The sequence below is a fragment of the Dromiciops gliroides genome, chromosome 1 (assembly GCF_019393635.1).
Source record: "Dromiciops gliroides isolate mDroGli1 chromosome 1, mDroGli1.pri, whole genome shotgun sequence".
NCBI lineage: Eukaryota > Metazoa > Chordata > Mammalia > Microbiotheria > Microbiotheriidae > Dromiciops > Dromiciops gliroides.
Genome location: NC_057861.1, coordinates 193,289,417 through 193,314,500, shown reverse-complemented (window position 1 = coordinate 193,314,500; position 25,084 = coordinate 193,289,417). Strand labels below are relative to the sequence as shown.

General features: G+C 37.1%; 2 protein-coding genes across 5 annotated transcripts in view; both read left to right on the top strand.

Moving 5' to 3' along the window:
• The window catches only part of ATP9B (ATPase phospholipid transporting 9B (putative)), a 459,610-nt gene that overhangs the window by 61,645 nt on the left and 372,881 nt on the right, over positions 1 to 25,084 (top strand). For all 4 annotated transcript variants that reach the window (XM_043972858.1, XM_043972842.1, XM_043972850.1 and 1 more), the window contains exons 3-4: positions 4,188 to 4,340; positions 7,842 to 7,953. In XM_043972858.1, the coding sequence (XP_043828793.1) occupies positions 4,188 to 4,340; positions 7,842 to 7,953 (265 nt within the window). The remainder of the gene's footprint in view (positions 1 to 4,187; positions 4,341 to 7,841; positions 7,954 to 25,084) is intronic.
• Positions 14,282 to 15,682, top strand: LOC122732610 (citrate synthase, mitochondrial-like). The gene is given in 1 exon segment (XM_043972869.1): positions 14,282 to 15,682. A coding segment is annotated over 1 exon segment (1,398 nt). The 5' UTR covers positions 14,282 to 14,284.

The following is a 25,084-nucleotide window of genomic DNA, read 5'->3' as shown; positions in this document are numbered from 1 at the left end:
TCTCAGAGTTAAAATATTCAATTAAATCTTTAGAGTACTATATTGATCTGAACATAGGATGTAAACACAGCATATGAAAGCCTTGTATAGGGGCTGGGCAGATGGCAAGAAGATTGTGAGGTGAAGATTTCTTGGTGTATGAATAATTAACTCTTAGTAGTCAGTCTATTAGCATAGTCTGATCCTAGGGCACAGATTCCAAAGTTGAGTAGTGGCTTTGTAACTTCAAAACATGGCATATAGAGGTCCTGTTTGGAGGGTGTAACAGAGGTAGGCAGATGGCAGAGAGATAGAGTGAAGCATGGATTCACTGGATCATAGTTTTTGAAAAAATTATAATCAGTATGATAGAGTTATTATTATCTTGTCATTAAAAGACAGGATAACTTTTGTTTTGCTATCGGTTGTTTGGCTGGGTGTCATCTAGTGGTTTGCCTTAAATCTTGTGAAAATTAACCATGTTGTAATGGAATTTTACAGTACTTGAAATGTATATGCAAAACCTGAGACTCAAGAAACTTAAGTACTAGACTGATTAGAATTTAAGACAAATGACTTGCAAGAATGATGTGTCAAAGAAACCAGAGCTACAAAACCAATTACAAGTAGATTATTTTAAAGTAAACTAATAGGAAATGCAGATTTTAACAATATTATGGTCTAAAAGTTCGTTCATTCATAATTAGTCTCCCATTTTGAAAATTAATGCAGTTTAATTGCCTGTTATCCTTCTGATTTTATTAAGACATTCATTCGATCAACATTTATTAAATACCTACTATGTACTAAGAAATATGCTAGGCATTGGAGATACAGAGAATTGGTCTGAGAAGGCCAATAGACCTCCTTATATTAATAACCTGCCGGCCTATTAATAAAATGATTAAATTACCCAGAAACTATGTCTCATATGTTAATCGTCACATACGATAAATGTTTTCTGATTATTTAGCTGTTTATTCACTATGCATCTAAGTGTGGGTTATATTCAAAAAGTGATATTTTGATGGCACCATGGGTTGTTACAGAATCTCATGGAATTGGGTATGAAAATTAGGTTGGAAAAAAAAAGGTTCAAACAACTCCATAAAAATAATAGATTACTTCCCAAGTATTTTATTACTATTATTGATGTAGGAGACAAAGAAAGGGTTAACAGAGAAACCTAAGACCCAAGCTCTAATTTAGATCTGAGCTCCAAGAGGGGCTATAACTTACAGACCCCAACTTCCAAAAAGGATTAATGGATAACTTAAAACTTGGTAAACAAGTCAGGGCCTAGGCTCTTGTTAGCCACATTAATCAGCACCCATAACAAGAACATAAAGAGGCAGGTCATAGAGACCTTAACTATAACAATGATACACAGACAGGGTATAGAAATTCTAACTGATATATGAAATAATTTGAAGCTAGGCATGGGAATGAAAAGGTAAAATCCCTAGAAAAGGCCAAATTTGTCCCCAGATTCACCTTATGATGTGTAAACCCCCAAAACACACCTCCATGGAAAAAGGTATCTGCTTTGGGGGTTGGCTTAAGCCCCCAGGAAGTCCAAATTAGGATAAGCCCTCCCCTGTACCTCCCCAAGGTGGAGATTATTATAATGAGACTGATAATCAGTTTATCCATACTATAAATATAACTGCCTTTCCTTTCCCTATTCAAGAGATACCTTTCCACTTTTCTGGTTCTCTCCCTGTCTTCACTCACAGTACTGCAATAAAACTTGGGAAACCGAGTCACTGAGTCTTCTAATTCTTTTGGGATGACTCATGATCAGTTTGACCCTAAATCCATCCACATCATTGTCTAGTGTACCCTGAATTTAATGTAACAGTATTATTTTTTTTATTTTATGGACCGTCATACTGTATGAAGCACTGTTATGTGTTTGTGTTTATGTCTAAGATTTTAAAAAATACAAAAATTTGCATGTTAAAACAATTGCTCTTGATGGAGGTTAAGAAAGGGTTAACAGATAACCTATCAACTGTGGCTAAAAGGGGTTAATAGATAAACTGAGGCTTGAGTACTTATTAATAGTACCTAAAAAGGGTAACAGAGAAACTAAGGTTTGTGTTCTTATAGTAACCAAGAGGGTTTGTCCCTATAAACCCTCACCATCAACAGAGACCATTAGCCAATAATAGCCATTTATATTGCTAGATGACAGGACAGTAAAGTAAAGACAGTAAAGAGAGATCATAGACACAGAGACCCTTTGGCTTTGACAAATTTAAGCATGTCTTTATGTACATACACAAAAAGGTGGCGCAGTGAATAGAGCACCGGCCCTGGATTCAGAAGGACCTGAGTTCAAATCTGGCTTCAGACACTTGACACTTACTAGCTGTGTGACCCTGGCAAGTCACTTAACACACCCCCCACCCCACCCCCCTCGCAAAAAAAAAAAAAAAGGTCCAAATGTGTCCTTAGGCTCATCTTATGACATGTAAACCCCAAAAAACATACCACCAAGGAAAAAGTTACCCACCTCAGGGGTTGTTTTTAGGACCTCAGGAAATTCAAATTAGGATAAGACCTCCCATGTACCTTCTTAAGGAGGAGATTAAGATAATGAGGAGATAGCTTATTTTTTCTTACTATAAACATAACCATTTTCATCTCCCTATTTGAGACACTTATCTCCTTAGTGTCTCCTTAAGGTCAGCACAGTATTTTGATAAAACTTGGGACACTGAGCCACTGAGTCTTGTAATTCTTTGGGATGAATCATGATCAAGTTGATCAGTTAAATCCATCCCTACTACCCTGTCATCTTGCAAAGTTATATGTGTGCACTAATTTTTAATGAGGTCATTATTGCTCAAATTTTTTGGAATTTTTTTTGAAAAAAATTAGAGCCTATGTTAATCTTTGAAAGTCTCAATAGCAAATCTTTGTTCTTTAGAAAGAGTATTGGATTTTTGGAAACAATCGAGTATTTTAAAAGTGAGGCCACTATAAAGTAATGAAATATAGCTTATAAACTGATCTTGAAGGTAATTTGGAAAGAGAAGTTCTAAGTCTTTTGTGAGGTAGATCAAATCATTGTTCATAAAGTATATAAAGATACAAAGCATAGATAAAATATAGTTTGGGAATGGAAAAATTCTTAAAAGACAAGCATCTCAGTAGAAAATAGTTTGGGCATATACTTTTGGCATATTTGTTCAAATAACAACATAATTAAAATTACCTTTTTTGAGGTTTCCATGAAAGAGGTGTTCTATGAAATTACTAGATTTGTTGGTTAATTAAGGTTAAGAATAACTGCTTCAGATGGATGTTTAAGTCCCTTAATGTTTCAGAGACAAGAAATTCATTAGCTTTCTTTGACATACATAACTTATCTTATCTTAGTTTGTAATGGTAATGGACTAAAAAATTTTTCCCACCATCTTTTAAGGTACTTTAATATATCTTCATTGTGGGCATACTTTATACTAAATCCTTAAATATTGTTCCAGTTAGTGGAGGGGACTTGTATTTTTGGGAATCTTGATATATTAATCACCTTTTGCTTGATTTTTCCTGAAGGTGAATGAAATCTGTTAGAGCAAGTAAGTGTTGAATTAAGTTATTACTTGCATGGAAGAGAGTTATTTAGCTGTCCAGTAGTATTTTCTGTTCTTTTTATCAATAGGACACCAGATTAAATATTACTACCCTCTAAAGTGTTCATTTGAGCCCTGAATAGTAATGGCGTATCACCTAATATTTCCCTAAAAGTCATTTTCTAAGAAGTGGAAAAAAATGATTACCTCAGAAAAGATGGAGGAATATGACAGATTAATTGGAATCTGTAGAGGCTTTATCACTGAGTGGTGTATTGAGACTTTCCAATAATCTATAGTTATTCTTCCCCAATACATAAAACATCTAATGTTTCAGTGTATTAATGGTTGAATTTTGTCAATAAGAGAGCCTAGCAGGGAAGATATTTCCCTGAGGTTCCAGAAGCCATTACAGACTTCTAAAAATGTAAATATCTTCTAGAATTTTGATCACAAATACAAATTTGTGTAATGGATCTTGGTTGTTTTTTTTTAATGTATAGCTTTTATAATTAGATAAGCTGTAAGTATCTTTGCTAAATATTGAAACAAACAATAATGACTTAAAGGAGAAATATATTGAAATTTTTTGTACAAATACAAAATAATAATCTTTGTTTTATTCAGTTGCTGTGACTGGCTCATAAATGTTTGCCGAAGAAAGAAGGAACTGAAAGCTCGTACTGTCTGGCTTGGATGTCCTGAAAAGTGTGAAGAAAAATATCCCAGAAATTCTATAAAAAATCAAAAATACAATTTATTTACCTTTATACCTGGGGTAAGACTACTAATGCTTTCTTGAAGGTGGGCTTATCAAAGGGCTTTCTGCTTTTCATACAAATAACCTTTTTCTCTTAGACATATTAGTAAAAAATGAAAAGGAAATGTATTTTGTTTTTATAAGGGATGAATGTTTTCAAAAGTATGTTTGGAACAGGCACATTAGTTGAAAGGAATTTAAAATGAAAAAGCTTGTCTAGATTTTAATGGATTTTTCTATTTATAGTTTATTGTGATTTTAATATACCATATTAAATTAATAAGCTTACCAGGTTACTTTTCAAAATAATTAAAATCCTGGAAGGAGACAAATAATGTTTTTAAAAGTTCATGTATTCTTACCTTCCACTTTTTGCATTATTTACAAATCCATTTACATATGTGTAGAATTGCTTTTTAAAAAAATTTCTGGATCCTGTTTTATAGAAAAATTATAAAAGGGATCTTATAGAGTGATTCATATAAATGTATACATATATTCTGAGTTTTTAACATCTTCCTTATTGGCAGATGTGTGCTATTTAGCTATAAAATCTCTTCCCTACTTCAATTTAGAGCTGCTTTGTCCTTTACATTTTAATTTAAATAATCACACTACTTTATATTGGGTATTGATTTTTCCCCCCCATCCATCCCATAGTTGGCAAATGCTTGATATCTAATATGCTTCTTTATTAAAACACACAAAAACTAATGGCTCCATAATTAAAAGACTGATCTTTCGTCAGGGCAATAAAATGTCAACTGTCTTTCAGGCAGATAAATATTCTCATCTTTATTGAACGAAGCTACTGTTTTCTCCCTAGGTTTAAATTATTAAATACACACAGATTGGTTAAGCATTGTACATTTTCCTAAAGGTCACAAAGTTCATTAAGTATACAGTAAAGCATTGATTACTGTGGTTAAAAATCTGCAGTGCAGCTTAACAATGATCAGATGAAATTCATACAGCTTTCTAAAATCAGCCATATTTTGCAAATACCTGTTGATCTGTTTGTAAAGCCTAGTATTGTGTGAAAGTTTTATTTTTCCTTAGAACATTTACTTTTAAATTATCAGCCTTTTCCATATAAAATGTAGTTTTAAAAAAATGTTTGTTATTTGCATAATGGGAATTTTATTCCTTTTTTTTAGAATAATGTTGATTTTTGAATTTCTCATAGACATGCTTTATGTTAAATGGAATTTTGAAGAAATAAATGGAGGGTGGGGAGAAAGATATTTATCTTGCTTATTTTAATTTGTGAAATAATTTAAAACATTTTAGACTTAATTTGACTTATGAATTTATCACAATTAAGATTTATTTATTTAGTATGTCTATAAATAGGTTGTCAATGTAACAAAGCTATTTTAGTCAAACAAATAAATGTATAATGATGCAAATAACTTTTCTATATTGCAGTATGTTAGCCTGAGTCAACAAAAAGTTGTTGATTAACTTGCCTAATGTTAAACTTTTCATATAAAGTAATAAAAATCATTTGAAGCAATTCTGTATGGGCCTTGTTTTGCAGGCTGATCTTCTGGTTTGTGATTAGGTGAAATTGAATTGTATTTTTAAAATTCTATTTATTCATAAACATTTTATTTATAATGAATTCAGTAGAACTTAATAAACTGAAATCTAGCCATATACCAGATTTTAAAAGTATTCTAACAATCCCTAAATCTTTTATACTAAATTTGTTTGTAGATGATAGGCTTATTAGAAATCTTCATTGAGGGTTCATATTACAATATGTTATGGCACAATTTGTAGTGTAATTTTCTGTTCATAATAGGCATAGTATTTGCCTCTTCAATAGCTAAAGAAAAATACAAGTCAGTTGGATTTTTGTATAGTAAGTTATATTTTAGATGTAATGGTGGAGTTGATTATTTAAAGGAAAATCGAGGCTTGTCCCAAAGAAAACATTTTTTTTGGATAAAGTAATAAACATCTCTAAATTTGTCTTGTAAATTTTTTTAGTATTGTTTTCTTAAAATGAATTATCTGTGTACTTATGACTAGTTCTTGAAGTTTCTTTAATGTGTTTTAGAAATATGTTACTATAGGAAACTATAATTTGCTATAAGACTAAGTTGATGTCAGTAAAATTAATTGATGGGGGGGCAGCTAGGTGGCACAGTGGATAAAGCACTGGCCTTAGATTCAGGAGGACCTGAGTTCAAATCCAGTCTCACACACTTGACACTTACCAGCTGTGTGACCTTGGGCAAGTCATTTAACCCTCATTACCCCACAAAAATTAAAAAAAAATTAATTGATGGGAAGTTAGAGAGCTGGCCTTAGAACTGAGATCACTGAGTTCAAATCTCACCTTTAGCACATAGATGTTGGGCAGTTTACTAACTTCTCAGTACTATATGCCATTATTGTAAAATTCAAATAGAAATGGGGACCTCTGTTTTGTTAAACATTTCCTTCCCAATTACATTTTAATCTGGTTCTGCCTTCACTTGGGAGCCTGTAGGTTGTGTGTTTGATGGGTCAGCTCTATATATCTTCCTAAGGCTCCAAGTCATGGTGGAAATGCTGACACTCGTTAATAGAAAAGGTTCCTCATTGGGAGTTCTGGAAACCAATGAAATGATAGATCAGAAGTCCTACCTTCTAGGTTTAGCTCAGTTCTACCTATATGATCTTAATCTTATTTTTCATTTATTAAATAGTTTTACTCTATAGTCATTTTTTGGGCATTTCTGGTGTTATTAAAAGGACTTTTAATTCTTTGGAATAAAGGGACAAATGCATTCAAAGGCATTCCTTATTTTAAGAAAAAAAAAACCACCTTAGCCATCAAGAAACCTTGGATATTCTTTACTTAAAAACTAATAAGACACACAAGAATTTTTCAGTTACTTCATGGATGTCCTTTAAAATTTGAAGCATATTATACCATATATGTATATGTATATGTATATGTATATGTATATGTATATGTATATGTATATGTATATGTATATGTATATGATGTCAGAGCCAGACAATCCTTAAATTAAACATTAAATATAATATGAAAAATATATTAAATATAATATGAAAAATGCATTTTAAACATTAAGATGGAAGTTCTAAGTTCCACTTAGAAGTTTTTTATTGTATGATTTATGTTGGCTGGCAGATATCAAGGAGAAATGAGATTTTTCAGCTTCTTTGGAATGTATCTTCACGAGAATTTTGTTGCAGTTGAGAGGAGAAAAGTTTACCATAAATAGAATATAACTTAGTTTCAAGTTGTTGAGTTTTCAAAAAAAAAGTTAATTCTAAAGTTTGAATTTATTATAATTAGTTGTCTGATTTTTATTTATAAATGGTATGGTTCTAGAAAGCCAATGATAAAATTAATAAGCTCTGGTTGAATAATGGTCTGTATGCATATTTTAACATAGCTCTGAACTTTTTATATAGATTTTTATAAACTGTATTGAAATCATAAGTTTTTTTCTCTGAGATTTCACCTTAACTTTCTCTTTTCTTTCTTCTTTTTTAGGTTTATATGAACAATTCAAGTTTTTCTTGAATCTCTATTTTCTGGTTGTGTCCTGTTCGCAGTTTGTACCAGCACTGAAGATAGGCTATCTCTATACCTACTGGGCTCCTCTGGTAAAAGAAAAAGTTCAATATTGTGTTCAATTAAGTTTACTATTATGAGCATTTTTTTTGTTGTTAGTGTAGTTTATTATACGACTCTTATCCAGAGATTTAAAAGAATTTTTTTAAATGTAGAAAATTCTTCTATTGTATAAGATAGGTTGACATCTTGGCCCTGCAAGATTGCCTAGAATCTTTAGATATTATATGTCTTTTTGAAGGTTATAATTGCAAGTGAATGCCCCTTTTTTTTTAGTGACTAAGGATTTTTGAATTAGACATTCTGCATTTATCCCAAGGATAGCATGTCAGTCTTGCTTGCCTAATTCCCTCCTGTGCTAATTGAGCTCCTGGGAATGATATTGAAGGAATTGTGGGGTATGTTCAGTTAGTCTCTGTGACATCCTGACAGATAGGCACGTTTTTTCCCTTGGCTGATGGAATGTCAGTCATGAGGGTGAACATTTGAAAAGAATTGATTCTACTATAGTCCATTTCTTGTTGACAACTTAAAGTACGAAGTTTTTGATTTTTTCCTTTAAGACTACTGTTTAGAGTATTTGAGTATTGTTTGTCAAATTTTTCATATCAGCTATGTGCTACCTGCTGTTTTCATTATGTTGTAACTTGCAAACATCTTGAGAGCTATATTACTCTTAACCCTACTAATTTTGTCATAAGAAATGGATTGCTTTGTTTCTTTGTTCTGGTTTCAGAATCAGGTAAAAAAAAATATAATTGGTAAGGAAGGTGAATGGAAATATATCTGCAATTAAAATACAAGGTCCAGCTAATACAAACTCATTTGCTTAAGAAGTCTTCAGTTTTATGCTCTTGAACTTGTTACCTGTGCCTCATCATACTCTAGGAGAGTCATTACATCCAGTGTATTTCCACCCTATGGAGAAAGGAAGATAAGAAAAGGGGATTTGTTTATTGAATGGAAATCTGTTATTCTGTTTCTTTTTCCCCTGCCTTTAGTCATTTTTCCATAGTGTGATTCTTCTCTTCTTTATCTGAATATTCTCAGCCTTATCTTCTTATTTCTTTTCACCTCACCTCACCAAAACTTAGGTTGGTGCTTGTCTGCTTTTACTCCATTCACCTACCTTTACTTAAAATCTCTGGTGGTTCTTTTTGTTATTGTAAAAGCTTATATTGAGTGAAAGTTTAGGAATTTGAGTAGCTTTTTTCATGTGTATAATAGTTATAAGATCATATTATAATGGAACCTTTCTTTATAATACTGATGTTTGTAGGCAGAAGTTTCTGTGATCATACTAATCCTTCATCTAATAGGGTAATACCTTATGTCAGATAGGCATTAGGTTTTTTTGTTTTTTTTTGTTTTGTTTTTGCTGGGCAGTGAGGGTTAAGTGACTTGCCCAGGGTCACACAGCTAGTAAGTGTCAAGTGTCTGAGGCTGAATTTGAACTCAGGTCCTCCTGAATCCAAGACCAGTGCTTTATACACTGCGCCACCTAGCTGCCCCCGGCATTAGGTTTTAAAGATGAGGTTTCAGAGCTATGCCATAACAGGGTTCCACTATAACTGTAAATAGACTTATGTCTTCATTTGCTTAACATAATCATTATTTATTAAATAGTTCCTGCATATGAGACCTTGTTCTAGGACTGCAGAGGGAGCTAAGAAGTTAAATAAGATATAGTAAGACTGTTTTTAATAAACATACAATTTATGGAAGTAATCTGGCTTCAGACCTCAACATTTAACTCAAACTTCCTTCTCCAAAATTACCAATGACCTCATAATTGCCAGATCTAGTGGACTTATCTCAGTGATCATCCATGACTTTTCTGCTGCCTTTGACACTATTGACTTCCATCTCTCTCCTCATGGATATTCTCTTCTGTAGGTTTCCTGACACTGTACTTACTCTCTTTTTTCTCCTACCTGTTTGAAGGCTATTTCTTAGTCTCATTTCCCCAGTATATCACCTTATTTAATGATTCCATCAATTCCCATACATTCATTTATCATTTTTATGCAGATGATTCTCTGATCTAGAGCCCTAGTGTCTCTCGTGACTTATAAACCCATGTTGACAATTGCCTTTTGGATATTTTGATTGGATGCTGCACAGGCCAGAGGTGTCAGACATGTGACCTGTAATCTCCTGAGTGTAGCCCAGATTGTACAGTCCTTAGCATAGTTCTTGGAACTTAGTGAGCATTTAATAAATTGCTGATTAATAAATCAGTAATGCGTTACAGTTTCAAAAAAACCTTATGTGTATATGTGTATGTGGAGATATATATAAATACATATATTGCTATGTATATTATATATATGATTTCATTTGAGTTTCACAATAATCCTGTGAAAGCCTATTATTACCCTTAAATTGTAATTAAAATGTAATTGGAAAATATTTAAGAAAATAAAAATATAATAAAACATAGATAACATAAAAATTTAAAACCAACTCACTCCATGGCCTGCAGGGATCCTTATGTATGGATTAGCATTACCTATCTCTATTTGAGCTGGACACCACTGTCATAAGCATCTTCAACTTAACATATTTAAAATAGAACTCACTGTATTTCTTCCCAAGTACAACCATCATCTGAACCTAGTCACCCAGGTTTGCAACCTCTATGTTATCATTCCTCACTGTCACTCCATTTAGCCTGGCAGTTGCCAAATTTTGTTGTTTCTAGCTGCACAAAATCTCTCATATATGTTTCTTTCTCTCCAGTCACACAGATACCACATTAGTTCAGGCCCTCATGACCTCTTACCTTGCCTTCTAATTCTCTCTGCCTTAAGTCTCTCCTCATTCTAATGCCCTGCCTAAGTTATTTTCCTAAAGTGCAGGTCTGACAATGTCTCTCCACTATTCATTAAACTCTAGGGGCTCCTTTTTGCCTCCAGGATCAAATATAAAATCTTTCTGACATTTAAACTCCTTGGTAAACTGGCCCATTTGCATTACTCTTACAGTTCACTCTTCCTCTATATTTTCCATGGTCTAACTGTATTGGCCTACTTACCATTCTTCTTCCCATGATGACACTACCATCTCCTGATTCTCTTGTTATTTTAGTGACCCTTTCCCATATTTGGAATAATTTCCTTTCTCACCCCAGAATTGCTTCTGTCAAAATTCAGCTCAGTGCCACCTTCTTCAGGAGACCTTTGCTGGTCCCTCTCCCAGTGGTGAGAACCCTCTGTTCTAAGATTCCCTTCATGTAAATAACTACATTCTGTGCAGGCAGCTAGGCAGCTCAGTGGAAAAAGCTCTAGGCTTGGAGCCAGGAATTGTGAGTTCAAGTCTGACCTCACATTTGCTTTTGTACAAATCACTTAACCATTTTTGCCTCACTTTCCTCAACTGTAAAATGGACATGATGATAACACCTTCTTTCCAGGGCTCTTGTGAAGATCAAATGATACAATATTTGCAAAACACTCAACACAGTGCCTGGCACATATTAGGGGCATATAAATGCTGGCTATCATTACTCTGTAGGTATTTTGTATATACCACAAATATCCCCTTTTAGAATGTCTGCTCTTTCAGGGAAAATTTTGTTTTAGCCATTATTTGTATGTTCAATGCTTAGTACAGTACCTGAAACATAGTAATTATTTAAACCAGTTGATTGATGGGCAGCTAGGAGATACAGTGAATGAGAGCACTGAGCTTGAAATCAGGAAGACTTCTTTCCATGAGATCAAATCTGGCCTCAGACACTTAATAGTGATGTTACCTTGGGCAAGTCACTTAATTCTGTTTGCCTCAGTTCCTCATCTGTAAAATGAAATGAAGGAGGACATGGCAAACCACTTTAGTATCCTTGCCAAAAAAAATCTCAAATGGGGGTCACAAAAAAAAAAATCAGACACAACTGAAATGACTCAGTGACAAAAGGTTGATTGATAAATAATGCTTAACATTTTATACAGCATTATTTGTCAACCTTTTGTATATATAATTTGTATAAAATATATGTAAAATATGTACAAATATAAATGTGTATATCATTTGAGTTTCACAGTAATCCTGTGAAGTAGATTATTATCACTCTTCATGTTACAAATGAAAAAATTAAGTTTCAGAGAGGTTGTGACTTGCCTTAAGTCATCCTTCTAAAGAGTGGTAGAATGAGGACTTGAACTCAGGCCTTCTGACTCAAAACAGTAAATAAGTAAACAAGAATTGATTAAACATGTATTGTGTTCCAGGCACTGTGTGAAGTGCTGGAGATACAGTGAAAGGAAGAGCGTTCTCTGTTCTCAGTGGGCTCCTGTTCTGTTGGGAAGACAACATGTAAATGAGTAGGTACATATAGCATGTATGAAGAAAGTAGTTGGTAGGAAGTCTCCTGGGGAAGACACAGTGGGGATGCTGGAGGCGGCTTGAAAGCACACTGTGTTATTCCAGGAGAGAAAAGATGTAGACAAATGAACATCCTACAAGATCTGATAAAGATTCCCTGATAAAATCAGGAGAGGTTTTCGTAACTGCCTGGACAAATGTCAGAGTATGACCAGCACAAATCTTGTTTTGGAGAATTTTGATTGATTGTTAGTCAATCAGCATTTATTATTAAGTGCTTAATATGGTATCAGACACTCTGCTTGTGGTGGAGATAGGAAGAAGATAACACAAAATCCTTACCCTCTTTTTATATTTTTCACATGTGAAACCATCATCAGATTTACTTTGTAGAAAACTATGTGATGTGCCATCTTACATTTTTGGGGGGTATTGTATTTTTTCTCCCCTTTAACCCTTGCTGTACAGACAGCAAGCTTTTATTAAGTGCCTACTGTGTGCAAGGCACTGTGCAAAGCTCTGAAAATACAAAGAGAAGAAAGGCAAAAACCAGTCCCTGTTCTCAAGAAGCCCATGGTTTAATGGGGGAGACAATATGCATATAACTATTTGCAAACAAGATATATATATATATATATATATATATAGGATATATTGGGGGTAGTCTAAGAAGGTAGGTGCTGAGATTAAGTCAGAGGGGAGAAGCTTCTTGCACAAGGTGGGACTTGAGCTGAGTCTTGTAGGAAGCCAGACAAGCTGGAAGGCATGATGATGATGGAGTATTCAAGGCATTAGAGGCCAAGTATTCCAGGATTTAGGAAATGGACCAACTTTTGTGAGGAACAGCAGGGAAGCCAGCTTCCCTAGATTGTATTAATAGATGCTCATATATTTCATATTTTAATTTAGGTACAGATTACCTAATTTTGGGCAGGTACGTGGCACAGTGGATGAGTGCTAGGACTGGAGTCAGGAATACCTTAGTTTCAAATCCAAACTTAGATGCTTATTAGCTGTATAACCCTGGGCAAATCACTTAATCCTGTTTGCCTCAGTTTCTTCATCTGTAAAATGAGCTGCAGAAGAAAATGGCAAACCACCCCAGTGTTTTTGTCAATAAAATCCCAGATGGAGTGTAAATTGAGGCACGAACCCTACAGGACCTGGATCTTTCCTAAAGGGAAGAAAACCGGAAGGAGACAGTGGCTATAAAAGTCGAGTGATATTTATTAAGCAGATACAGACATGATCATATAGAGGAGTCAGTCTGATGCTGAAACAGCCCAATTTGAGGAAAGTGAGGAATGGTTTATATCGTTTTCTAAGAAAGGAAGGTGGGGAGTAGACTGATGCGGGAAGGAAAGGGGACGTATTATGGAAGGAGAGTTCCAGGCATGGGTAGAGTTTCATGGAAAGGGGCACTGATTTCTTGGTATATTGAAATAAGCATGATGATGCAGAGAGACCAAGGCTTGAGTACAAATAAAATGAGCAGATGTTTAGAAAGTCCTGAGCAAGGTCTTGAGTCTGCAGGTTCTGCTTAAGACTGGTTTCTGGCATGCATCACCAAATTCAGCTAGAGTTCAGTCACAAAGGATCACTAGTATGTCAAGCAGCTCTGAGACTCAGAAATCCTTCTAATTGGCTGGTTGTTGTATAAGTTCTAGCATATTTAATTGGGAAGCACAGGCATTACAGAGGCCATGTTAACAGGTGTCTTAAAGAATTGGAAAGGACTGAAACAGAACTACAACTACCTAATTTTGATTGAAAAGTAATACAAGAGGCAGCTAGGTGGCGCAGTGGATAGAGCACCGGCCCTGGATTCAGGAGGACCTGAGTTCAAATCCAACCTCAGACCCTTGACACTTACTAGCTGTGTGACCTTGGGCAAGTCACTTAACCCCAACTGCCCCACCCCCCCCAAAAAAAAGTAATACAAACTTTTTGGTGCGGCCTCTAGTGTGGCCTCGGCTTCGGTTCCTTCCGTGGGTCCCCTCCTCTCTCCCTGCCCAGTGGCTCCACAAGCTGTCCGCCATGGCCTTACTCACTGTGGCTGCCCGGCTCCTTGGGGCCAAAAATGCATCCTGTCTTGTTCTTGCTGCCCGACATGCCAGTGCTTCTACAAATCTGAAGGACATCCTCAGTGACATGATACCCAAGGAACAAAATAGAATCAAGACCTTCAGGCAGCAGCTTGGCAAGACTGTATTGGGACAGATCACTGTGGACATGATGTATGGTGGCATGAGGGGCACGAAAGGATTAATATATGAAACATCAGTTCTGGACCCTGATGAGGGTATCCGTTTCCGTGGCTACAGTATCCCAGAGTGCTAGAAGTTGCTCCCTAAAGTCAAGGGAGGGGAAGAACCCCTTCCCGAGGGTTTATTCTGGCTGCTTGTGACTGGACAAATTCCAAATGAGCAACAGGTGAGCTGGCTCTCCAAAGAATGGGCAAAACGAGCAGTTCTGCCCTCCCATGTGGTCATCATGTTGGACAACTTCCCTACTAATCTGCATCCAGTGTCTCAGCTCAGTGCAGCTATCACTGCCCTCAACAGTGACAGTAACTTTGCTTGGGCTTATGCTGAAGGCATCATTCGGTCCAAGTACTGGGAGCTGATTTATGAGGACTGAATGGATCTCATTGCCAAGCTGCCTTGTGTTGCAGCAAAGATCTACCGGAAACTGTATCGAGAGGCCAGCAGTATTGGGGCTATAGACACCAAACTTGACTGGTCTCATAACTTCACCAGCATGTTGGGCTACAGTGATGCCCAGTTCACTGAGCTCATGCGTTTATACCTCACAATCCATAGTGACCATGAGGGTGGCAATGTAAGTGCCCACACTAGCCATCTGGTGGGCAGTGCTCTTTCAGATCCCTATCTGTCCTTTGCAGCTGCCATGAATGGACTGGCTGGGCCCCTCCATGGACTAGCCAATCAGGAAGTACTTGTTTGGCTGACTAATTTGCAGAAAGAAGTTGGCAAAGATGTGTCTGATGAAAAACTGCGTGACTACATCTGGAATACACTCAACTTGGGCAGGGTTGTCCCTGGCTATGGCTATACTTTACTAAGAAAAACTGATCCACGATATACCTGTCAGCAGGAATTTGCCCTGAAACATCTGCCTAATGATCCCATGTTTAAACTGGTGGCTCAACTTTACAAGATTGTACCTGATGTCCTTTTGGAGCAGGGCAAAGCCAAGAACCCTTGGCCCAATGTAGATGCCCACAGTGGAGGGCTTCTGCAGTATTATGGCATGACAGAGATGAATTACTACATGGTTCTCTTTGGGGTTTCATGGGCACTGGGGGTGCTGGCACAGCTCATTTGGAGCAGAGCTCTGGGCTTTCCCCTAGAGAGGCCCAAGTCTATGAGCACAGATGGCTTGATACAATTTGTAAGCTCCAAGTCAGGATAAAAGATGGGGACTGGGTAGGGCAGGGAGGGGGAAGAGAATGTCTACCAGAGTGAGGAGACTTTGAGAGACAGTACATACTTTTTTGTTTTTGTTTCAGGGGGCCTTTAAAGACTTTTAGGATTAAATTATACTTGAAGCACTTACACTAAGTTTGAGGTTATTTAAAGTGTAAATTAAGATATAAAAAGACAGAGATCAGAATATCTCCCCTGCCCAGTGTAGGAGTTGTCCATTGACTATAGATTGAACAAGACTAATACAGATCTGGGCCAGGATGGGCCCCCTGCCTCATTTAGAATGGAAGCCTAGGGTATGTCCTGCCCCAACAGGGTCAGTGTTGGTTACAGTGAATCTGCATTCACTTCTTTATTTTGGAGATTTAGGGTTTTGTTTTACTTAGCCTACCACCCCCCTCCCCCGCCCCAACCAAACACCTCCCCACCTGTAGGGCCAAAAACCAGTATTCTGACTCCCAAATCACTTTTTCAGAGGAATGATGTTGGGAGTGTCAGCACCAACCCCAAGTACATTAGAAGCCCTTTTCTTGGCCCCAACCTCCCCACCCCCACCCCATACACACAAATTGATGCCTGAGCTGTTAGTTGTCCAGACATTTTGGAGTCCTCTACCACAAGCTGAACCAGAGGCAATAGCATTTGTTAAAATTGGCACCTGGGGTTTGGACTTCTTTTTGTTGTTTGTTTTCTCCTTTGAAAGATGAGGTCTTGGGATACCTTACCTTTCAATATTTTAAAGGAACTACCTTCATGCAGACTATGTACTTTCTACTCCCTGGGCTGAAAGAGCTTTGGACGTATTGGGGATTTATCTTAGCCTTCATTTTGTACATAACCACTGGTTTTGACCTCTTCTTTGGTCAGTCTCTGTCTCCACCCCTACCCCCACATGCTTATTGTGAACTGTGTTCACATCCAGATAGAGAATTGGGCCACAGACCTCTAACCACTTTTCCCCTTCCGTACTTTTTCTAAAGAGCAGGGGCCTGCAAATGGCTTAGCATGCTGTCTATTATATGCCCACAGGGATAATCTTTTTTTTTTTTAAACATGTAAGTGAAAATGACTTGAATGGATTTGATCCTGTTAGTATTAGACCCCAGGGCTTAGGGCATTATTAATATAAATAACCACAACCAACCCTGACACACACACCTTCACCCACACAAACTTGTTTAAGTCATTACCCACCTTCCCCCTCCACAAACGTGGTTCATTATTTAGAGCCCCATTTGCACAGGTTTTTCAGTGATTCAGAATGCTCTGCTGCCTCTTCTTTGAGAAAGGACTGAAATACACTCCTCTCACTGTGTCCCCTTCATCCAACCTCTCCAATCCTGCCTGTGTTTGTGTGGATCCCCTGTCCCTAGAACCAAGCTGTTGACATGGACACACTGTCTATGAATCCCTGGGTAACTGTCGAGAGTCCTGTTGCAGACTTCAGGTTGTTCTGTATAAAATGCAAAATAAATGTTTTTATTAACAAAAAAAAAAAGAAAAGAAAAGTTAATACAAATTGTCTCTGTGTAAAACTCCACCTTACTAGATATGTCTTATACAGCTTGATGCATCAGTGAATTTATTTATTAAAATACCTATATGTGAGGCACTGTGCTGTGTTAGACAGTGGGAACACAAAACCAAAAATGAAATAAGGTGGTTCTTAAGAAGCTTACATTCTTTTAGAAAGGAGACAACGTGTACATACAAAATAAATAAATCGTTAATCGATTGTGTGATGGGAGGGGCACTATAGCTAATGGGATACTAGAAAGGTTTCATGTTAACAAATGACACTTGAGAAGACTTTTGATGGAAAAAAGGGATGCTCACAGACAGATGTAAGGAGAGAGTGAATTCCAGGTTTGATGGAAGCTACTGCAAAGCCATGAAGGTAGTAGATGGAGTGTTATATGTAAAAATAGAAAAAAAAAGCCAGTTTGGATCTTAGAGTAAGAGAAGGAAAACTATTTGTAATAAGGTTGGGAAGGTAGGCTTGGGCCTGGTTAAGCTTAAAAGTTGAAACCCAAAGATCTTAAACATTCTCCTGCCAACCCCACCTTCATCCCCAAGCTCTGGAACTATGAGCTATGATTAGATTATTCTTGATGGGGTGTGTCAGTCTACTCAGTTTAGTTGTCTCTAATCTTCTGGTTTAAATTGCCCATTCCTGGCTACTACTCCCTGAAATGTTTTTTTTTTTTTTTCCCTTGTTAGAATATAAAATCCTCTGGGGCAAGGACTTTACTTTTGCTATTATTTTTTGTTGATATTTTTTCCTTCACTAATAGGGAGCTATTAGAGTTTAAGTAAGGGAGTAAATGGGGTCAGATATGGGCTTTAGGAAAATAATTTAGGCAGCTTTTTGTAGGATATATATTATTGTAGGTTGAGACTTGAGGCATCGAGTCCATTTGGGGGACTTGCAGTAGTGTAGGTCAGTCTGTCAGTCAACAAGCCACTAGGTGGTACAGGAGATAGAGTATTTGGCCTGTAGTCAGAAAGATCTGAGTTCAAATCCTGCCTCAGACATCAATAGTATTTCCCTGGGCAAGTCACTTAACTTCTGTTTGTCTCCGTTTTCTCATCTGTAAAATGAGAATAATAGCACTTAGCTCCTAGGGTTGTTGTAAGGATCAAATGAGATAACATTTGTAAAGTGACTTAGAACAACACCTGGCATATTAATAGATACTATATACATATTAGCTGCTATTGATGTGGAATGGAATTTGGGGTCAAATTGTCTCAAAAGAATTACAAGATTGAGTGACTCAGTTTCATTGCAATACTGTGGGTGACCACAGGGAGAGAAACGGAATAGTGGAAAGGTATCTTTCAAATAAGGAAAGAAAAGACAGTTATATTTATAGTATGGATAAATTGATTATCAGTCTCATTATTTTAATCTCTGCTTTAGGGAGGTATAGGGGAGGACCTATCCTAATTTGGAATTCCTGGGGTCCTAAGCCAACCCCTGAGGAGGGTACCTTTTTCAGTGGAGGTGTGTTTTTGGGGTTTACACATCATAAAGTGAATCCGGGGACAAATTTGGCCTTTTCTGTGCATGTCTCTTTCTGGTTCCCATGACTAGTTTCAAAACATTTCCATTTTTCATTAGAATTTCTATATCCTTGTCATTTCCTTTATTGTTATATGAACTGACCCTTTATGGTCCCTTTTTGGGTACTGATCACTGTGGGTACAATAACCTAGCATAAGTTATCCATTAACTAGGGTCTGAATCCCTTTTAGAGCTAATGTCTTAATTAAAGCTTGGGTCTTAGGTTTTTCTATTAACCCCTTTTTGCCTCCTACATCACTATTATTGTTATTGTGGTGGTGGTGCTTGTTCAGCACTTACTATGTGCCAAGCACTATGCTAAGTACTGGGGGTACTAAGAAAGGCAGATAAGGCCCTTCCCTACCCCGGAGGAGCTTACTTTTTTTTTTTAGCGAGGCAATTGGGGTTAAGTGACTTGCCCAGGGTCACACAGCTAGTAAGTGTTAGGTGTCTGAGGCCGGATTTGAACTCAGGTACTCCTGACTCCAGGGCTGGTGCTCTATTCACTGTGCCACCTAGCCACCCCCGAGGAGCTTACTTTTTAATGGGAGAGACAACATGCAAATAATGATAATGATATACATGCAAGATATGTACAGAATAAATCAGAAATAATCCCAGAGAGAAGGCACTTGTAGCAGTACAGATTGTGGAATGTCTCTTGTTAAGAAGAGGTTTGAGTTAAAGCTTGAAGGAAGCTAGGGAATTAAAGGCAGAGGTATGTCATTAGATCATTCAATATGGAGTGACTTTTGTAAGCTACAGCAAGAAGGTTTACAGAGTATTGAATTTTAAGAAGATTGGAAAGATAGGAAAGGGCCAGGTTTAAGGCACTTTAAAGGCCAGATAGCATCCTATATATCCTTATATTAAATCCCAGAGGCAGTAAGGAGTCACTGCAGTTTATCAAGTTGGTTAGCGGCATGGGAATACCTATACTTAGGAAGATAATTTTGCCTGTTATATGGAGGATGGATTGGAGTGGGGCGAGACTTGAGACAGGGAGACCAACTAACAAGGGCAGTGAAGACTCAGTGTGTAGAGATGAGGGGATGAGATATTGTGAAAAATATACAACAATGTGTTACTTTTAACATTAAAATGTTTGTCTTAAGGTGATACCCCTTTTTAATGACTTGATCAAAACTTAATTTTGTTTTTAGTTTTGAGCTTTTAAATTAGGATAATGCATTTATAAATCCTTCATTTGTTATTGTTTTATAATTTACAAACTGTTTTTATAAGCATCGTTACTAACAACTATATGAAATAGTCAGAATAAGTATTATCCTCTTTTTACAGATGAGGAAAATGAAAATATGCATAAGGATGTATTCATAAAACTCAGCTGGAAAGGACTTTAGAGGTAAACTAGTCAAACTCTTACATTTCACAGCAGCATTACTTTGGTAGTATGTATCAAAGGAATAATTTTATCATAATAAATTTTGACTTTAGCAAGGGATTTGACGCAAAGCATCTTTTGCACTGTCTTGTTACTTATCCTCTTCAAGCCTCAGGTTCCTCATTTCAAAAATGTGACAATTGCACTAGAGTATCTGTATGTAATCTTCCAGCTATAACAATGTCTGATATTTAGACAGGTTAAATGGCACGTGTAAGGTCTCACAAGTGCTACAGTTAGGACTTGAACACATTGTATGATTTTCATTGTGTTTTTGTCAGTATTCCATGCTGCATTTTCCCATATAAAGACATGACAGTTGTCCCAATTTTTGTTGTTGCTCATTTGTTTCAGTCATGTCCAACTCTTACCCCATTTGGGGTTTTCTTGGCAAAGATACTGACATGGTTTGCTATTTCCCTCTCCAGTACACTTTACAGATGAAGAAACTGAGGCAGAGAGGTTAAGTGACTTGCCCAGAGTCAGACTAGTAAATGTCTGAGGCTAGATTTGAACTCATCATGAGTCTTCCTGATTCCAGTCTGGGTACTCTATCCACTGTGCTACATAGCTGCCTTTGTACCAATTTGCATATCATCTATTCACCAATCATTCACTAATCAGTTATATACCAAACATTGGACTGAAGGAGTTAACAAAGAATAATTCATGGTTCTTGCCTTTCTGGAGTTTGAAGCAGTGTTTTTGAAAATTAATTGCTATAGACACCAATTTTGGGTAAGCATATCTTAACTTATCAATATTATAGCAGTAAAGGATTGACCAAATGCTTCCCTAACTTCTCGTAGTCCAAGTGGTAGAGAAAGCAGGGAAAGAACTTCAGCATGCCAGTTAGCATGAGCAGGAGAAAAGCTCCAAAAGACCCATGTTGTCTCCCAGAGAGACAGCATGTGGTCTCCAGGAGACCCAAGAGAGAAAGGGAGAGATGGAAACCATGTAGTCTAAGAGAACCAAGAAAGACACCCAGAAGACATCACAGAAGCCCTTGCTTGGCGTTTTCCAAGGGTTTTTATCAGGGGCAGCTTGGTGGCGAAGTGGATGGAGCACCGGTCCTGGATTCAGGAGGACCTGAGTTCAAATCCGACCTTAGACACTTAACACTTACTAGCTGTGTGACCGTGGGCAAGTCACTTAACCCCAAATGCCTCTCTCTCACACACACACACACACCCCCAAGGGTTTTTATCTGCTTTTGAAAGAGGTGGGTTGTTTATACATTGATCAAAGCTCATTGGATCATTATACATCAAACAAATCTAATTGGTTAAAATCATTCAATTCTGTTGGTTGCATGACTTGAAGGTAGTCTACATTAAAATGAGCTCTACAGATTACATTAGGGAAAAGAATGTAAAAGATCCAACACTCTAGTTGCTCCAGGCAACTAGGTGTGGTTTAACCCCATCTATCCTTCACTCATCTAGACAAAAGAATCTATCTTAATTTCTTATGTTCCCTTGGGTTTATCCCAGATGAGATTTCATGAAGTTTCTCTAGGAGAACTGGACTTTCTGGAATGTGGGGAGAAAGGATTGAGAAACCAATCTCTAGGCCCTCCAAGAAATCCATTATTAATAATTATATTCTCACAAAGACCAGTAGGGGAGATAGGATTCTAATACAAAATAGAATGTGGTCAAGTGCTGGAACACTGAAGTGCTTGCTATGAGAATCCTGAAGAAGGGAAGATGATTATCAAATAAATTTATGGGTGTGTATGAGAAGAGAAATGAGAGTGTGTGTCTTGTAGTATAAACATTTGTCATATGGCCATATCCATACATATTACTACTACTACTACTACTACTGCTACTACTTCCTTCTTCCTCTTCTTCTTCTCCTCCTCCTCCTCCTCCTTCTTCACTTGCCCATGGTCACACAGCTAGTGTCAAGTGTCTGAAGCCGGACTTGAAATCAGGCTGGTTCTTTATCCACTGTGCCACCTAGCTGCCCCCATATTACTTCTGGTATGAAGAATTTACTATTGCATTCATAATGAAAATTGAACACCCAGTCATGTAGCAAAACAAGACCCTTTGCCCCATTAATTATCAGATTATTACTAGTTATAGGACTATTTTTGCCCTAGAAAGTGAGGTTAGGTATCTGTGGGCTATTTCTCTTGTACAAAGGTTTTTGTCCTACTGAAATACTTTAAGGGGCAAAAGAGTTTGTGACAATGACTTTTTGGGGTTCCATGTATCTCTACTACTTTCTCCCACTCCAGTTCTGTGGAGGAATCCATGGTTTCAGAGGAAGTCCAAGGAGATGGCAGTAGAGTATAATTGAATCCCATTGGAGTAGGAAGCAGGAGACTTAGGTTGCAGGCCTGGCTGTGCTATTTGGCGAGTAAAACCATATGAGGTTGCCTTATTTCCGTCCCAAGTTTGGGGAAAATTAGCTGGGGTTTCTAATATATTGCTGTTTATAAATTAGAAGCTTTAGCATCAGTTTTGGGGCATTAAGCATTTATTAAAGTATATTTATTTTTATTAAAGTATAGTAAAGAGAGCACACATATCTCTGAAAGTTCAGAGGGCCTATCTAGCCTAGAGGAGAGACTAGAGCTCAGCCTAGCCTTCTAGCCTAGAGGACAAGTAGAGCTCAATCTGGCCTGCTTCTTCCTCTAAATCTTCTACCTCCAAGAGTGTCTCCCAGAGAGTAACTCAGTGTGAAAGCTTCTTCCAGGTCAGAGGTCCTTACGCATTGCTTCAAGCTAATTGGCTAGCATCATGCAAATCTATTGGTTTACTGAACTTGAGGGTGGTCCTGTGTTGAGGTCAGAGTTCACACCCTCTTAGAACACACCCTCTTAGAACACACCCTCTTGAGGGCCAGGCAAGTGTGGTTTTAATTGAATTAACTTTAAGTGAGTTAATCAGGGAAGTCAGTCAATCCAATCAATCCCCTGGGGGGAGGGGGGTTGGGTGTTCTCCACATCCTATTATTTTCTCACAGCTATTAATTCAGTTCAATTTAGTAAACATTCATTTAGGTCTAGGGATACAAAAAAGTTGTCTCTGCCCTCAAGGAGCTTACAGTCTAATGAGGAGACAACACACAAAGCAAGTTATATACAGGATAAATAGGAAATAATTAACAGAGTGTAGGCATTGGAATTGAGAAATTGAGGAAAGCTTCCTGTAGGAGGTAGGATTTTAGTTGGCACTTAAAGGAAACCAGGAAGGTCAGTAGTCAGAGTAGAAGAGAGAGAACATTCCAGGCATGGGGGACAGCCAGAGAGAATGATGGGAGCTGAGAGATGAGTATCTTGTTTCTGGAACAGCCAATATAACTGGATCTGAGTGTCTTTTGGGGAGTAAGGTGTAAGAAGGCTGGAGGGGGTGGGCAGGTTATGAAAGGCTTTGCATGCCAAATAACATTTTGGATTTGTTCCTGGAGGTAGTATGAAACTTCTGGAGTTTATTAAGAATGCAAATTACATGGCCATGCTTGTCTTTTAGAAAATCACTTTAGTGATTGAATGAGTAGGGAATGACTTGAGGCAGGCAGACTAGTGCAATAATCAAGGTATGAGGTGATAAGGGCCTGCACTAGAAGGTGGTGGTGTCAGAGGAGAGAAGGGGACATATTCAAGAGATGTTGCAAAGGTAAAATCAGCAGGCCTTGGCACCAGCTTGGATATGGGGTGGGGGTAAAAGATGAGAGGGAGTAATTGAGGTTCACTTTGAGGTTGTGAGCCTGAGGCTGGGAGGATGGTATTGTCCTTTATAGTAATAGGGACAGTAGGAAGTGGGGAGGGTTCATAGAGAAAGATAAAGAGTTCTTTTTTGGATATATTGAGTTTGATATCTATTGGAAATCTAGTTCAAAGTATCTGAAAGATAGTTGTATATACTAGTTTGGAGATGAGCAGAGAGATTGGGGTAAGAAAGGTAGATTTGTGAGTCATAAGCATAGAAGTGATAATTAAGTCCATGGGACATTCATGATTAGTGGACATGACAGCAAAAGGAACTGAGAAGGAACAATCAAATAGATTAGGAGGAGAACCAGGAGAGAGTGGAGACCTGAAAACCTAAAGAGAAGAGAGTATCAAGGAAAAGAGGGTGTTTGACACTATTATCCCAGTCTTTAAAACTAGGTGGGTAGATAAGACAATAAGAGAGGTACAGAATAAGCTGTTAAATATGGCAAAGTAGAGTCTTTATGAATATTTTTCAGAGACCCAAATGTCTCTTAATTTCAAAGGACTGAACAAAATGTTTAGTTACTCTTTTGTCAAAAATAGTTTGGATATTAAGGCTTTATTTAGATTTAAACTCTAAGTTTTGTTTAGTTGTTTATTTGTATTTTTTGTGAGTTTTGTTAGTTTTTAGGTGACATAGAACATAGAAGGCCAGCCCTGGAGTTTGGAAGATCTGAGTTCAAATCCTGTTTCAGACACTTATTGTATTACCTGGGCAAGTCATGTAACCTCTCTATGCCATAGGTTCTTCATCTATAAAAAGGGACCAATAATAGCTACTTACCTCCCAGGGTTATTATAAGGTTCGAATGAAATAACATACATAAAGTGCCTTGCACTTTAAAGTGCTATATAAATATTAGCTATTATTGCACTAACATGAATAAATGAAAGTGCTTTCATTGAGTTTATCACTTTATTGATTTATAGAAAATCACCCTATTGAAAATATAGAATCAGAGACAATTGACTTCCTGGTCAGAATTCTGCTGAGATGTAGTTTTCTAAAATTAATGGTTGAGTAGGTAGATTAAAATTGTGAAACATTGGGGGGGGGGGGGAGAAACTCTAATCATGCTAAGACATTACTTTAAAAAATTTTGGGATTTTAATTTTTCTGTAGCGAAAGTCTTTTATTTATTTACAAATTTGGATTTTTCAAAATTTTAGTACATCTATGCCCAAA